The sequence below is a fragment of the Mesoplodon densirostris genome, chromosome 7 (genome assembly GCF_025265405.1).
Source record: "Mesoplodon densirostris isolate mMesDen1 chromosome 7, mMesDen1 primary haplotype, whole genome shotgun sequence".
Lineage (NCBI taxonomy): Eukaryota > Metazoa > Chordata > Mammalia > Artiodactyla > Ziphiidae > Mesoplodon > Mesoplodon densirostris.
The window spans coordinates 95,119,196-95,133,235 of record NC_082667.1 but is presented as its reverse complement, the minus strand read 5'-3'; the positions used below and the strand labels follow the sequence as shown (position 1 = coordinate 95,133,235).

The 14,040-nt window shown below is 35.3% G+C and overlaps 1 protein-coding gene across 1 annotated transcript in view; it reads right to left on the bottom strand.

The window, feature by feature from the left end:
• Nucleotides 1-14,040, bottom strand: part of CEP126 (centrosomal protein 126) — a 101,134-nt gene that overhangs the window by 20,229 nt on the left and 66,865 nt on the right. Inside the window, 2 exon segments of the mRNA XM_060105236.1 lie at nt 1,820-2,018; nt 13,670-13,781. Coding sequence (XP_059961219.1) covers nt 1,820-2,018; nt 13,670-13,781 — 311 coding nt within the window.

Sequence of the window (14,040 nt, the reverse complement as noted above, 5' to 3'; positions counted from 1 at the left end):
TTCTGTCACTATAGATCTGAGTTTTCATCTGTTATCATTTTCATTCTGCCTGAAAAATTTCTGGGAGTATTTCTTATAGTGCAGATACTGGTGTAATATAGTGGTGTGCAGCTGATGTTTGTTTGAAAATGCCTATTTTTGCCTTCATTTTAGAAGGACATTTTAGTTAGATATAGATTATAAGTTGGTCGTATTTTTTCTTTCTCAGAACTTTAAAAATATTGTTTCACTGTCTTCTGGCTTGAAATTAGTATGGTCCATCTTATCTTTGTTCACCTGCACGTAATACATCTTTCCCCCCCTCTAACTTAATCTAATTTTCATGTGCTTTTGTGAGGGGTGTGTGTGCACATGTACATGGGTGCACACTTATCCTTCTTGAAGTTTGTTGAGCTTCTTTGATTTGTGAATTTATAGTTTCATCAAGTTTGAAACATTTTCAGCCACTGTTTTCTTTAAAGATTCCCTCTCCCCTTTGTGAGATTTAAATTAAATGTATGTTAGATTTAGATATTGTCCCTCAGGTCACTAACATTTTGTTATATATTTTTTCCGTCTTTTTTCTCCCAATGCTTCAGTTTGGATGATGTCAGTCCACTGATCTTTTTGTCTGTAATGCCTGCTCTGTTAAGTCCATCCAGTGTAATTTTAATCTCAGATAATATGTTTTCAGATCTAGAAGTTCTATTTGGTTCTTCCAAAAATTTCATTTTCATTATGTTCATTTTTCTTTAATTCCTTGAAAATATTTAAAAAGTTATTTTAAATTCTTGCCTGATAATTCTGTTATCTCTGTCATTTATGTGTCTGGTTATATTGGCTAATATTTCTCCTGGTTATAGGCCATAAAGGTTTCTGCTTTTTCACATGTCTAGTAAGCTCTGATTGAGTGTTGGACGTTGTGAACATTATGCTATATGTTTAGATTTCAATCTTCTTTAAGAAAGGGTTGGGTTTTTTTTTTTTTTGAAAGGTAGTTGGAATACCAGTGGAATTTTTTTAGACTTGTCCAGAGGACATGTACAGGTAAAAAGCTTATGTGATGATAGGGCTTACCTCATTTGTTTCCCTTTCTTTTCGTGATCATATCTTATACTACCTGTTCTATACTGTCTAAAAATAATTGTTTCATATTAGTTATTCAGAATTATAGTTGTTTATGGCAGGAAAGCACTTCATCATAGCCAGAAGAAGTCTTCTGCTTCGCTTTTCTAGTCTTGCCACAATTGCTTAGTTATTGGATAAATTAGGCCAAGGTTATGAATTTAATCTTCATATCAGCCTACTAAGAATCTCATAACTGTGTAATTACTCATAAAAAATAAAGTGCATGAACATTTCAGGAAATTTAGTATGAACTCCATACTCATTTGTGAGAAAAACCAAAGTAAATACCATATTAGAGTCAGAATAGAGACACCATTTCTAGTTAATTGTGCCATATTTTCATTAAGAACCTAATGTCCATATGTATTATAACTTTCAAGTTGCTTTTTATAATCCAGTCTTTAATAATGTTATTTATATTACATTATACTTTCAAATAGCTTTCATGTTTTTCAGAAAATAGCATCCATAAAGCATATTTTTCTAAATATGAGAGATGGAAAAATAAGAATAAAAGCAGAGAGAAAATGGAGTAAAAGGTTAAACAAATATTAAAAACTTATTTCACTAGTATCTGTGATGAATTTGTGCTGATTCATCCAAACATACCCTTGGCTAGTGGTCTGCATTTCTTTAGTGGAGAACACTGCAAAAATGGGAGAGAATTATTGCTAGATATTAAAATATTAATAATGTATTTAGAGTTTCATACTTGCAAACTGCTTAGATGCTGATCTTCTAGGAGTTTCTGAGTTTCCTCCAGTTTAAGCTGGAATGCATCTTTGTTAGTAGTCAAGTTTGCCTTGCTGTTTTCCTTCATTTCTTTATCACAATTGATTTTGGATAGGAGATGTTTCTGATGCTTGTGATCATTTTTCGACAATGATGAAGGCAAGGAATTATCTATAACTCTGTGAACCATACATAAAAAATGTTTAGTACATTTAAATAAAGTTATCATACATATAACATATTCATATATATGTGTGTGTGTGTGTGTGTGTGTGTGTGTGTATGTCCAGATAATCACATATAAGGATACTGGAGAAATATATAGACATATTAGAATGGGAATTTCAAGGAGTCAACAGCAGAATAAAAATGGATGTGAGATTACAGTGCCAATAAAGCACTCCATCTTCATGTAAGAATATCCAATTATTCATGGCTTTGATTATTAAATCCTATTCCTCTATCTATTGCTTGGGATAGATATAAAAGTAATTCCTGTAGATGTATGGAGTTAGTCCTCAGTTCTTTAAGAGAATTCCTATCTGGATAATGATATGCTGCATACCCTTCAAGTTCTGAGTTGATGTCATGGGTGGTAGGTATCCCTATAACCCTAATAGAGTTGGTTGAGATTCAAGCAGATAGAAAATAAAATTTCTTGTTAGGGTAGACAGGAATTTCCATCTAACTTTACTAGGTTTGGAAGCTTGGATTTTATTGTATGGAGGAGAGTGTACATATTTGTTTCCAGTTGTACTACAAATATAAGCATGGTTTTCATGCCACAGAGGGGGGTACCTTTATTTTTAGTGTGTTAAAGTGCCATCTGCAAATTATTAGTAGATGACATCATCTTTTAGAATTTCGCATCTTCTGGAAACTTATAGCATGTAACATTTCAATATATGTACAAAGTGAAAAGAAAAGAACAAAGGAAGAATCTTTTTTTGGGGGGTGAAGTATATCAAATAGCTGACTGCTGTTGCATTAGGGCCAGTAGTGTGAATCCCAAGGGTATTTATTCCCAATTCATTGGAATTATTCCCAGTTCAATAAGGATTCAAATGCTTTGGAAGGTGACACATGGCCACATATGACATATAACTATCTCCAATACCTATATATATCTTTCTTTGGACAGATTGGAATAGTAAAAGTCAATGATTACTAGATTCCTGACTATCATTTTGTGACCACAGAGGGTCAAAAAAGAGCAAAAAGAGCACAAGAGCAAAAAGGTACCTAACACAAGTTCCTGAACACTGAGAATATGTTTCTCTCTCTCACTTTTAGGTTTCCTACTCTTACATATTCCTTCCCCTTCAGTCACCCTTCCCAAATGAAATATTACTAAATCTACAAAATATCTAATAAACTAAATTTATTTACCTTTAAAGTTGTTGTCTGTCAACTTTTTCTTCTCTATTTTTTTCTTCTCTACTCCACTTCTCCTCTCTTATCTATTTTCAATTCGTGAGGAGGATTGAAGGAATGGATAGGAATAAAAGGAGATGGGGAGGTAGAAAGAGAGGAAGAGTGAAGCATGGGGGGAAAGGAAGAAGAAATCATAAAGGAAGAAGAAACAGGAGGAATTGGAGATGGGAAATCTAAATTTGCTGGAGACAAATACAGAGAGGGAGATGAATGCAAAGGAGAGGAAAAAAGAGGGATAAATGAAAGAGGTAAGAGTGGAGAGGTAGAAGAGGAAGGTGAAGGAGAGGAAAAAACAGATGAAGAGGAAGAAAACTGTATAGAGGATGAAGAAGAGGATATGGAAGTAGAAGGAGATGAAGACAAAGAAGAGGATGGAGAATGACAGGGAGGTGGATGGGAGAAAACTGATGTAGGTGGATGATCTACAAAGGCCTAGGGCAGATTTGACAATGTTATGGTTTGTGGGACAGATTGCTGGACTGACTGAAAATGAACTAAGCTAGCAGGATGTTCAGGCAATGGAGTGATAGAAGAAAGAGTGGGGATTGGTTGATGAGGGGGATGACTGGACAAACAAGAAGGCTTCAAAACAGGGAAACCTTCCAAAGGGTTTGGGGAAACAATCAGTTGAGCTGGAAGGGAACGATGAACGAGGGCCGGCATTAGAGTGGTTGGGGTAGAACGTTATGCTGGAAGGAAATGTTTGGGTCTGAAAGTTTTGTAAAATAACTTACTCTGTGAGTCAGAATCAGGAATGACTGGTGAACCTCAGGGCAGGTGGGGTAAATAGTCAGGTGGGCCAGAAGGAATTGGGGCTGGTAGCCGAGGGAAACTGCAAGAAAAGCTGGAAGTAACTGGGGCTGGAGGGCGAGGAAGATATTTGATTGGGTAGGACAGTAATGGGGCTGGTAAGAAGTTCTTTGGAAGAGTAGAGGGGACAAATGGACAGATAGGCAGGGTATGGGGCTGGTGGGTGGGAGAAACAGTTGGATAGCTAGGACGAATTTGGGAATGGTGGGACAGCAATGGGGCTCTTAAAGAAGACAGCTGATCAGGTAAGTGGGGATCAGGTATGGAGACAGCTGGACAGGCAGGAATGGATCTGCACAGGTGGAAAAGCATTTGAACAGGAAGTAGAGAGAGCCTTATTAAGATGGTTTTTTGATTTATTGGGCTGTCTCGAGGCTTTCAATTCATATTATCTTTTGTTCTGAGGGTCCATGCATGATGTTCTTCTGATCACCCACTGTCCTCTCATGAGCTGAGAAATGTACATAGCTTACTTATTCAGGTTCCCCTTTCACATTCCTTGCTCTTAGAGTATTTTCACTTCTCAGAAGTCTGATAGTCATACAGATAATGAATATGGGCTAGAAAATCTGTTTTAAAGTACTGGTACAATGGGCAAAGAGAGGTCAAATAGATTACTGCTCAGCTCTGGTCAGATTTCTCAGGGTAGCCTGTGGTTCAGGATCAACTGTCTCACCACAAATACATGGATATTGGAGATAGATATCTAATAACATCATTTTAAAGTATAAAAATATGGGGAAAATATAGCTTATTTTACCCTACATCTACCAGAAGAATGGTCAAGTACATTATCTTTGTGATAAGGATTTGGTTGTGATCGAAGGCTTTTATTTTTATTAGTCATTTATTAATATTCTTATATCTCATTATTTCCTAAGTAGCTTTTATTTTCATATGGATATGTCTCTGATTTTTCTTGAGGCTTAAGCATTGAATGCCCTCCATTTATTTCATAAAATTTTTTTCTCCTTTAGATTATCACATTACAACATCTTAAATTATTTTAATCTACCACTAATATTTTCTACATTAGAACAATCATTTGTGAGTACTGATATACCTCCCCTTCTTTGGAAGCTCCCTGTTTCTTGACATTACTTTATTCTCTAACACATTTTAGGCTTATATTGTACAGAAAATGTATTTTTAATGTGACAATAGCTTATAAGTATTTGTAGTTTAATTATATTTTCAATAACAGTACATATAAATATTTCTATTAACCTAATACTTGATCTTTAATATTCCAAGCTGTCATATTTATATATAGCATTTTATAGTTTACAAAGTATTTTCACATACATGATTTAATACTGTTAGTTATCTGTGGAGAGGAGTTCAACTTTTAAATAAGTAAATAATAGTGTTCTCTCTATAAATTGTATACATTTGTTTCCAAACATATAAAATTTATGTGGGTGTATGTACAGGTAGATATAAATATCATGAAGTCATAGTCATAATAGTGTATTACAATAATAACTGAAAACTATGTATTCTAATTTAGAATGGAGATAATTTCTCATAAAACAAAGTTGATATAATGGTCCTAGCAAGATTTGGTATAATGATAATTATGTTTGTTTGCTACAGGGAAATCAAAATTGTCTGATGCGTTATCTCTTCTAAGACTTTAAGGAAGTCTTAGAAGAGACATTGTTGAACAGAAAAGTCTATCCTTTCATTCATAATGCAAAAGAGCTTTTTTAATTGAAAATATCTGATAACAAAAAGGGTAATAATACACAGAAAAAGAAATCTAATAGTGAAGAAAACCTGTATACAAAAATGCACATTACTTCTATACTAAATGATTTGGAATTTTTTATCACTCTAAATTCCCCTTGACCCTAACCCCCCACCCCTACTAATTGTCTGTCATCTTCCTTTTCAGAAAAAACTTTCCACACAGTACTCTAAAATTATACTGTGGTCACTGCCGCAACTTCCATTTGTTCCTTAACTTACTGCTATCTGGCTTCTACTTCTACTGCTCCAATGTACTGCTTTTGCTAGCGACTAACTAATTGACCTAACTGCAGACCTAGACACTTCTTGACCACTATCTTTCCTGACTTTAATTCCCTTTATTTCCATATCATCATACATTTCTGGTTATTTTCTGACTTCTCTGGTTGTTTCTTCTCAGGGTCTTTTTTGAGCTCCTCTTTCTTTGCTTGGATATGCTGGAATTTTTGAGAGTTATGTCATCTTCTTCTTTGCTTATCTATCCATACTCTGTGTGTAATATTATTTATACTGTCTGTGTGATCTTATCTGTATCTGTATGTGAGCGAAGGGTTAATAAAATCCATCCTCTGTGGACCAATTCAACTTTGGGTTAATTTTCTAACTCTTTCCCCTGGATTACTAGCAGGACTTGAACTGTGTTTCAGGCACATTGACTATGTAAAAAATAACCCTTTATTGGTAAACTGTATCTGTACCGGGACAACTGTGAATAAACCATAGATACCTGATAGGAAGCTATAGCTTTAGGTTTCCCTGAGTGTGATAATCCTTATAACTGGACATATCTCTTGCATGGAAGCTATTCATATAGAGCCATTACAAGAAATATGGGCTTCTGTTTGGAACATGGGATTTCTAACCCAGGGTGGCTGTCTGTGCATTGTGATGTCATCATTTGTGGGAATAGGGGCACAGCAAAGATCAGCCCCTTGACTGTTTCATGGCATGCCATGAGAAGTCCTCCTGTTGAAGAATGTTGCCTATCGACATGCAATGTTTTATGTCTTCTAATTGAGGCCAAACATGGTCTATTGTAATCATGGGAGTTTGATTGTTTAGCTGAACCAAGACTCCCACTGGTGGGTATTGAACCATGGCTTTAACTTCATCCATTCATTGACAGCTATCATACCTATATTCATGGCCCAGACATCTTACAAATGAGAAATTGACTCCAGAATAGCCCATAAGTGTCTCAAACTCACAGTTTATCATCCTTTTTCTTGTCTGATTGCTGTGGTTAGGACTTCCAATACTATGTTAAACAGAAGCAGCAAAAGTGGGCATTCTTGTCTTGTTTCTGATTTTAAAGGGAAACTTTCATTTTTCACAATTGAATATGATTTTGCTGTGGGTTTGTCATAAATGACCTTTATTATGTTGAGATATGTTCCCTCTATACACATTTTGATGAGAGTTTTTATCATAAATATTCAATTTTGTTAAATACTTTTTCTCTATCTATTGAGACAATTGTAATTTTTATCTTTCCTTTTGTTAATATGGTGGATCCTAGTGATTGATTTGTGTATGTGAACTACTCTTGTACCCCTGGAATAAATCCAACTTGATCATGATATATGATCTTTTTAATGTATTGTTGGATTCAGCTTGTGAATATTTTGTTGAAGATTTCTGCATCTATATTCATCAAAAATACTGGCCTGTAATTTAAATTTTTTGTAGTGTCTTTGCCTGGTTTTGGTATCACAGTAAGGGTGGCCTTGTAGAATAAATCTGGGAGTGTTCCATCCTCTTAAAGTTTTTGGAATAGTTTGATTACAACAGGTATTAGTTCTTCTTTATACATTTGATAGAATTCCCTGTGAAGCTGTCCCATCCTGGAATTTTGTTTGCTGGGAGTTTTTTTTTAATTGCAACTTTTATTTCACATCTAGTGACTGGTCTGTTCAAATTGTCTGTTTCTTCTTGACTCAGTTTTGGTAAGCTGTATGTTTCTAGAAATTTGTCCATTTCTTCTAGGTTGTCCAGTTTGTTGGCATAAAACTGATCATAGGATTCTCTTATGGGTTTTTTTGACATCTTTATTGGAGTATAATTGCTTAACAATGGTGTGTTAGTTTGTGCTTTATAACAAAGTGAATCAGTTATACATATACATATGTTCCCATATCTCTTCCCTCTTGTAGCTCCCTCCCTCCCACGCTCCCTATCTCACCCCTCTATGTGGTCACAAAGCACCGAGCTGATCTCCCTGTGCTATGCGGCTGCTTCCCACTAGCTATATATTTTATGTTTGGTAGTGTATATATGTCCATGCCACTCTCTTTGTCACAGCTTACCCTTCCCCCTCCCCATATCCTCAAGTCCATTCTCTAGTAGGTCTGTGTCTTTATTCCCATCTTGCCCTTAGGTTCTTCATGGCCTTTTTTTTTCTTTCTTAGATTCCATATATATGTGTTAGCATATGGTATTTGTTTTTCTCTTGCTGACTTACTTCACTCTGTATGACAGACTCTAAATCCATCGACCTCACTACAAATCACTCCATTTTGTTTCTTTTTATGCCGAGTAATATTCCATTGCATATATGTGCCACATCTTCTTTATCCATTCATATGTTGATGGACACTTAGGTTGCTTCCATGTCCTGGCTGTTGTAAATAGAGCTGCAATGAACATTTTGGTACATGACTCTTTTTGAATTATGGTTTTCTCAGGGTATATGCCCAGTAGTGGGATTGCTGGGTCATATGGTAGTTCTATTTTTAGTTTTCTAAGGAACCTCCATACTGTTCTCCATAGTGGCTGTATCAATTTACATTCCCACCAACAATGCAAGAGAGTTCCCTTTTCTCCACACCAGCTCCAGTATTTATTGTTTGTAGATTTTTTGATGATGGCCATTCAGACAGGTGTGAGATGATATCTCATTGTAGTTTTGATTTGCATTTCTCTAATGATTAATGATGTTGAGCATTCATTCATGTGTTTGTTGGAAATCTGTATATCTTCTTTGGAGAAATGTCTATTTAGGTCTTCTGCCCATCTTTGGATAGGGTTGTTTGTTTTTTTGATATTGAGCTGCATGAGCTGCTTGTAAATTTTGGAGATTAATCCTTTGTCCATTGCTTCGTTTGTAAATATTTTCTCCCATTCTGAGAGCTGGCTTTTGGTCTTGTTTATAGTTTCCTTTGCTGTGAAAAAGCTTTTAAGTTTCATTAAGTCCCATTTTTTATTTTTGTTTTTATTTCCATTTCTCTAGGAGGTGGGTCAAAAAGAATCTTGCTGTGATTTATGTCATAGAGTGTTCTGCTTATATTTTCCTCTAAGAGTTTGATAGTGTCTGGCCTTACATTTTGGTCTTTAACCCATTTTGAGTTTATTTTTGTGTATGGTGTTAGGGAGTGTTCTAATTTCATACTTTTACATGTACCTATACAGATTTCCCAGCACCACTTGTTGAAGAGGATGTGTTTTCTCCACCATACATTCTTGCCTCCTTTATCAAAGATAAGGTGACCATATGTGCATGGGTTTATCTCTGGGCTTTCTATCCTGTTCCATTGATCTATATTTCCATTTTGTGCCAGTACCATACTGTCTTGATTACTATAGCTTTGTAGTATAGTCTGAAGTCAGGGAGCCTGATTCCTCCAGCTCCTTTTTTCGTTCTCAAGATTGCTTTGGCTATTCGGGGTCTTTTGTGTTTCCATACAGATTGCAAAATGTTTTGTTCTAGTTCTGTGAAAAATGCCACTGGTAGCTTGATAGGGATTGCATTAAATCTGTGGATTGCTTTGGGTAGTAGAGTCATTTTCATAATGTTGTTTCTTCCAATCCAAGAACATGGTATATCTCTCCATCTATTTGTATCATCTTTAATTTCTTTCATCAGTGTCTTATAATTTCCTGCATACAGGTCTCTTGTCTCCTTAGGTAGGTTTATTCCTGGATATTTTATTCTTTTTGTTGCAATGGTAAATGGGAGTGTTTTCTTAATTTCACTTTCAGATTTTTCATCATTAGTGTATAGGAGTGCAAGAGATTTCTGAGCATTAATTTTGTATCCTCCTACTTTACAAAATTCATTGATTAGCTCTAGTAGTTTTCTGTTAGCATCTTTAGGATTCTCAATGTATAATATCATGTCATCTGCAAACAGTGACATCTTTACTTCTTATTTTCCAGTTTGGATTCCTTTTATTTCTTTTTCTTCTGTGATTGCTGTGGCTAAAACTTTTAAACTATGATGAATATTAGTGGTAAAAGTGGGCAACCTTGTCTTGTTCCTGATCTTAGTGGAAATGGTTTCAGTTTTTAACCATTGAGGACTATGTTGGCTGTGGGTTTGTCATATATGACCTTTATTATGTTGAGGAAAGTTCCCTCTATGCCTACTTTCTGCAGGGTTTTTATCATAAATGTATTTTGTCAAAAGCTTTCTCGGAATTGATTGAGAAGATCATATGGCTTTTCTCCTTCAATTTGTTAATATGGTGTATCACGTTGATTGATTTGCGTATATTGATGAATCCTTGCATTCCTGGAATAAACCCAACTTGATCATGGTGTATGGTCCTTTTAATGTGCTGTTGGACTCTGTTTGCTAGTATTTTGTTGAGGATTTTTGCATCTATGTTCATCAGTGATATTGGCATGTAGTTTTCTTTCTTTGTGACATCATTGTCTGGCTTTGGTATCAGGGTGATGGTGGCTTCATAGATGAGTTTGGGAGTGTTCCCTCTGCTGTATTTTGGAAGAGTTTGAGAAGGATAGGTCTTAGCTGTTCTGTAAATGTTTGATAGAATTCACCTGTGAAACCATCCGATCCTGGGCTTTTGTTTGTTGGAAGATTTTTAATCACAGTCTCAATTTCAGTGCTTGTCATTGATGTCTTCATATTTTCTATTTCTTCCTGGTTCAGTGATGGAAGGTTGTGTATTTCTAAGAATTTGTCCATTTGTTCCAGGTTGTCCATTTTATTGGGATACAGGTGCTTGTGGTAATCTTTTATGATCCTTTGTATTTCTGCAGTGTCAGTTGTTACTTCTCCTTTTTTATTTCTAATTGTATTGATTTGAGTCTTCTCCCTTTTTTTTGATGAGTCTGGCTAATGGTTTATCAATTTTGTTTATCCTCTCAAAGAACCAGCTTTTAGTTTTATTGATCTTTGCTATTGTTTCCTTCATTTCTTTTCCATTTATTTCTGATCTGATCTTTATGATTCATTTCCTTCTGCTAACTTTGGGTTTTTTTGTTCTTCTTTCTCTAATTGCTTTAGATGCAAGGTTAGGTTGTTTATTTGAGACGTTTCCTGTTTCTTAAGGTAGGATTTTTTTTTTTTTTTTTTTTTTTTTTTTTTTGTTACATGGGCCTCTCACTGTTGTGGCCTCTCCCCTTGTGGAGCACAGGCTCTGGACGCACAGGCACAGCGGCCATGGCTCACGGACCCAGCCGCTCCGCGGCATGTGGGATCTTCCCGGACCGGGGCACGAACTCGTGTCCCCTGCATCGGCAGGTGGACTCTCAACCACTGCGCCACCAGGGAAGCCCTTAAGGTAGGATTTTATTGCTCTAAACTTCCCTCTTAGAACTGCTTTTGCTGCATACCATAGGTTTTGGGTCATCGTGTCTCCATTGTCATTTGTTTCTAGGTATTTTTTGATTTCCTCTTTGAGTTCTTCAGTGATCTCTTGGTTATTAAGTAGTGTATTGATGAGCCTCCATGTTTGTATTTTTTACAGATCTTTTCCTGTAATTTATATCTAGTCTCATAGCGTTGTGGTCCGAAAAGATACTTGATATGATTTCAATTTTCTTAAATTTACCAAGGCTTGATTTGTGACCCAAGGTATGATCTATCCTGGAGAATGTTCCAAGAGCACTTGAGGAAAATGTGTATTCTGTTGTTTTTGGATGGAATGTCCTATAAATATCAATTATGTCCACCTTGTTTAATGTATCATTTAAAAACTTGTGTTTCCTTATTTATTTTCATTTTGGATGATCTGTCCATTGGTGAAAGTGGGGTGTTAAAGTCCCCCAGTATGATTGTTTGACTGTCTATTTCCCCTTTTATGGCTGTTAGTATTTGCCTTATGTATTGAGGTGCTCCTATTTTGGGTTCATAAATATTCACAATTGTTATATTTTCTTCTTGGATCGATCCCTTGATCATTATGTAGTGTCCTTTGTCTCTTGTAATAGTCTTTATTTTAAAGTCTATTTTGTCTGATATGAGAATTGTTACTCCAGCTTTCTTTTGATTTCAATTTGCATGGAACATCTTTTTCCATCCCCTCACTATCAGTCTCTATGTGACCCTAGGTCTGAAGTGGGTCTCTTGTAGACAGCATATATACAGGTTTTATTTTTGTATCCATTCAGCGAGTCTGTGTCTTTTGGTGGGAGCATTTAATTCATTTACACTTAACGTAATTATTGATAACTATGTTCCTATTCCCATTTTCTTAATTGTTTTGGGTTTGTTATTGTAGGTCTTTTCCTTCTCTTGTGTTTCCTGCCTAGAGAAGTTCCTTTAGCATTTGTTGTAAAGCTGATTTGGTGGTGCTGTGCCCTCTCAGCTTTTGCTTGTCTGTAAAGGTTTTAATTTCTGCATCAAATCTGAATGAGATCCTTGCTGGGTAGAGTAACCTTGGTTGTAGGTTTTTGTCCTTCATCACTTTAACTATGTCCTGCCACTCCATTCTGGCTTGCAGAATTTCTGCTGAAAGATCAGCTGTTAACCTTATGGGGATTCCCTTGTGTGTTATTTGTTGTGTTTCCCTTGCTGCTTTTAATATTTTTTTTGTATTTAATTGTATTGTATTTAATTTTTGACAGTTTGATTAATATATGTCTTGGCGTGTTTCTCCTTGGATTTACCCTGTATGGGGCTCTCTATGCTTCCTGGAGTTGATTTCCTATTTCCTTTCCCATATTAGGAAAGTTTTCCACTATAATCTCTTTAAATATTTTCTCAGTCCCTTTCTTTTTCTCTTCTTCTTCTGGTACCCCTATAATTTGAATGTTGGTGCATTTAATGTCCCAGAGGTCTCTGAGACTCTCCTCAGTTCTTTTCATTCTTTTTTCTTTTTTCTGCTCTTCAGTAGTTATTTCCACTGTTTTATCTTCCAGGTCACTTATCCATTCTTCTGCCTCAGGTATTCTGCTATGGATCCCTTCTAGAGAATTTTAAATTTAATTTATTGTGTTGTTCATCATTGTTTTCTCTTTAGTTCTTCTAGAAACTAGAAATATCTAGGCTTAAGACATTTGAAGCCAAAACAATGGATGAGATCAGCTGTGGAGATTATATGCTATGACAACAGAACTAGGTTAGAACACTAAAGAACAGTAACATTTAAGGAAGTGAAAAAAAGAGAAGCCTACAGATAGGAACAGAATGGTTGATACAGGACTACATAGCGAGAGAAGGTAGATCTAAGGAAGTACAGACTTTCACTGTAGCTTTTTAAAGATATCCAGGAAAGATTTTCAGTGAGGAAAAATCCATTTCTACCATAAAGTTCCTCCTCTTACCTAAATTTATATCATTACAACTGAAAATTTTTTTTCTCTCAGTAAAACCAATATCAATATTTTAAAATGGTTTTTATGATAATTCTCATAGAAAATTACTAACATAGGCAGCATTGTAATACCAAAGACAACAAATTAAAATTCCTACTTACTCTTGAAGCAGTTTATATTGTACTCTACCTCAATTCAGTGTGTGAAATTTAAATAGTAAACTCTAAAACAGAGGTAAGGAGTAACTGATGAAAAGGCCTACAAACTCAGCAACTAGAGAACTATTTAATTATTATATATTAGTAATTACACATGATAATCATAAATTACTTACCTCCCGTCTATTATTGGTCTGTGGGAAGAGGGAAGGTTTACCTCTGATTTTAAGTTGGATTTCTGAATTTGTTTGAGGGCCGCTTCTAATGGAGGAACTGGTTTTTGAAAAACTAAGGGGATAATAAAGGTCAAATAGTACAGAATCACTTCATCTTCAACACTCTCTTTATATATAATTTAATTGGTCAATGATAAAATACTACCTTAAAATTTTTGTAAATAATTTTTTAGAACAGTGTAAATATTTTAAATTTAGACACCCAATTCCCCAATAAGAAACAGTTACCTCAAAATTATCATCGCCTATTTTAAGAATATTTATTTGGAAAAATGAAACATTGAGAAATGTCCAGCCTTTTTAGTCTGGCA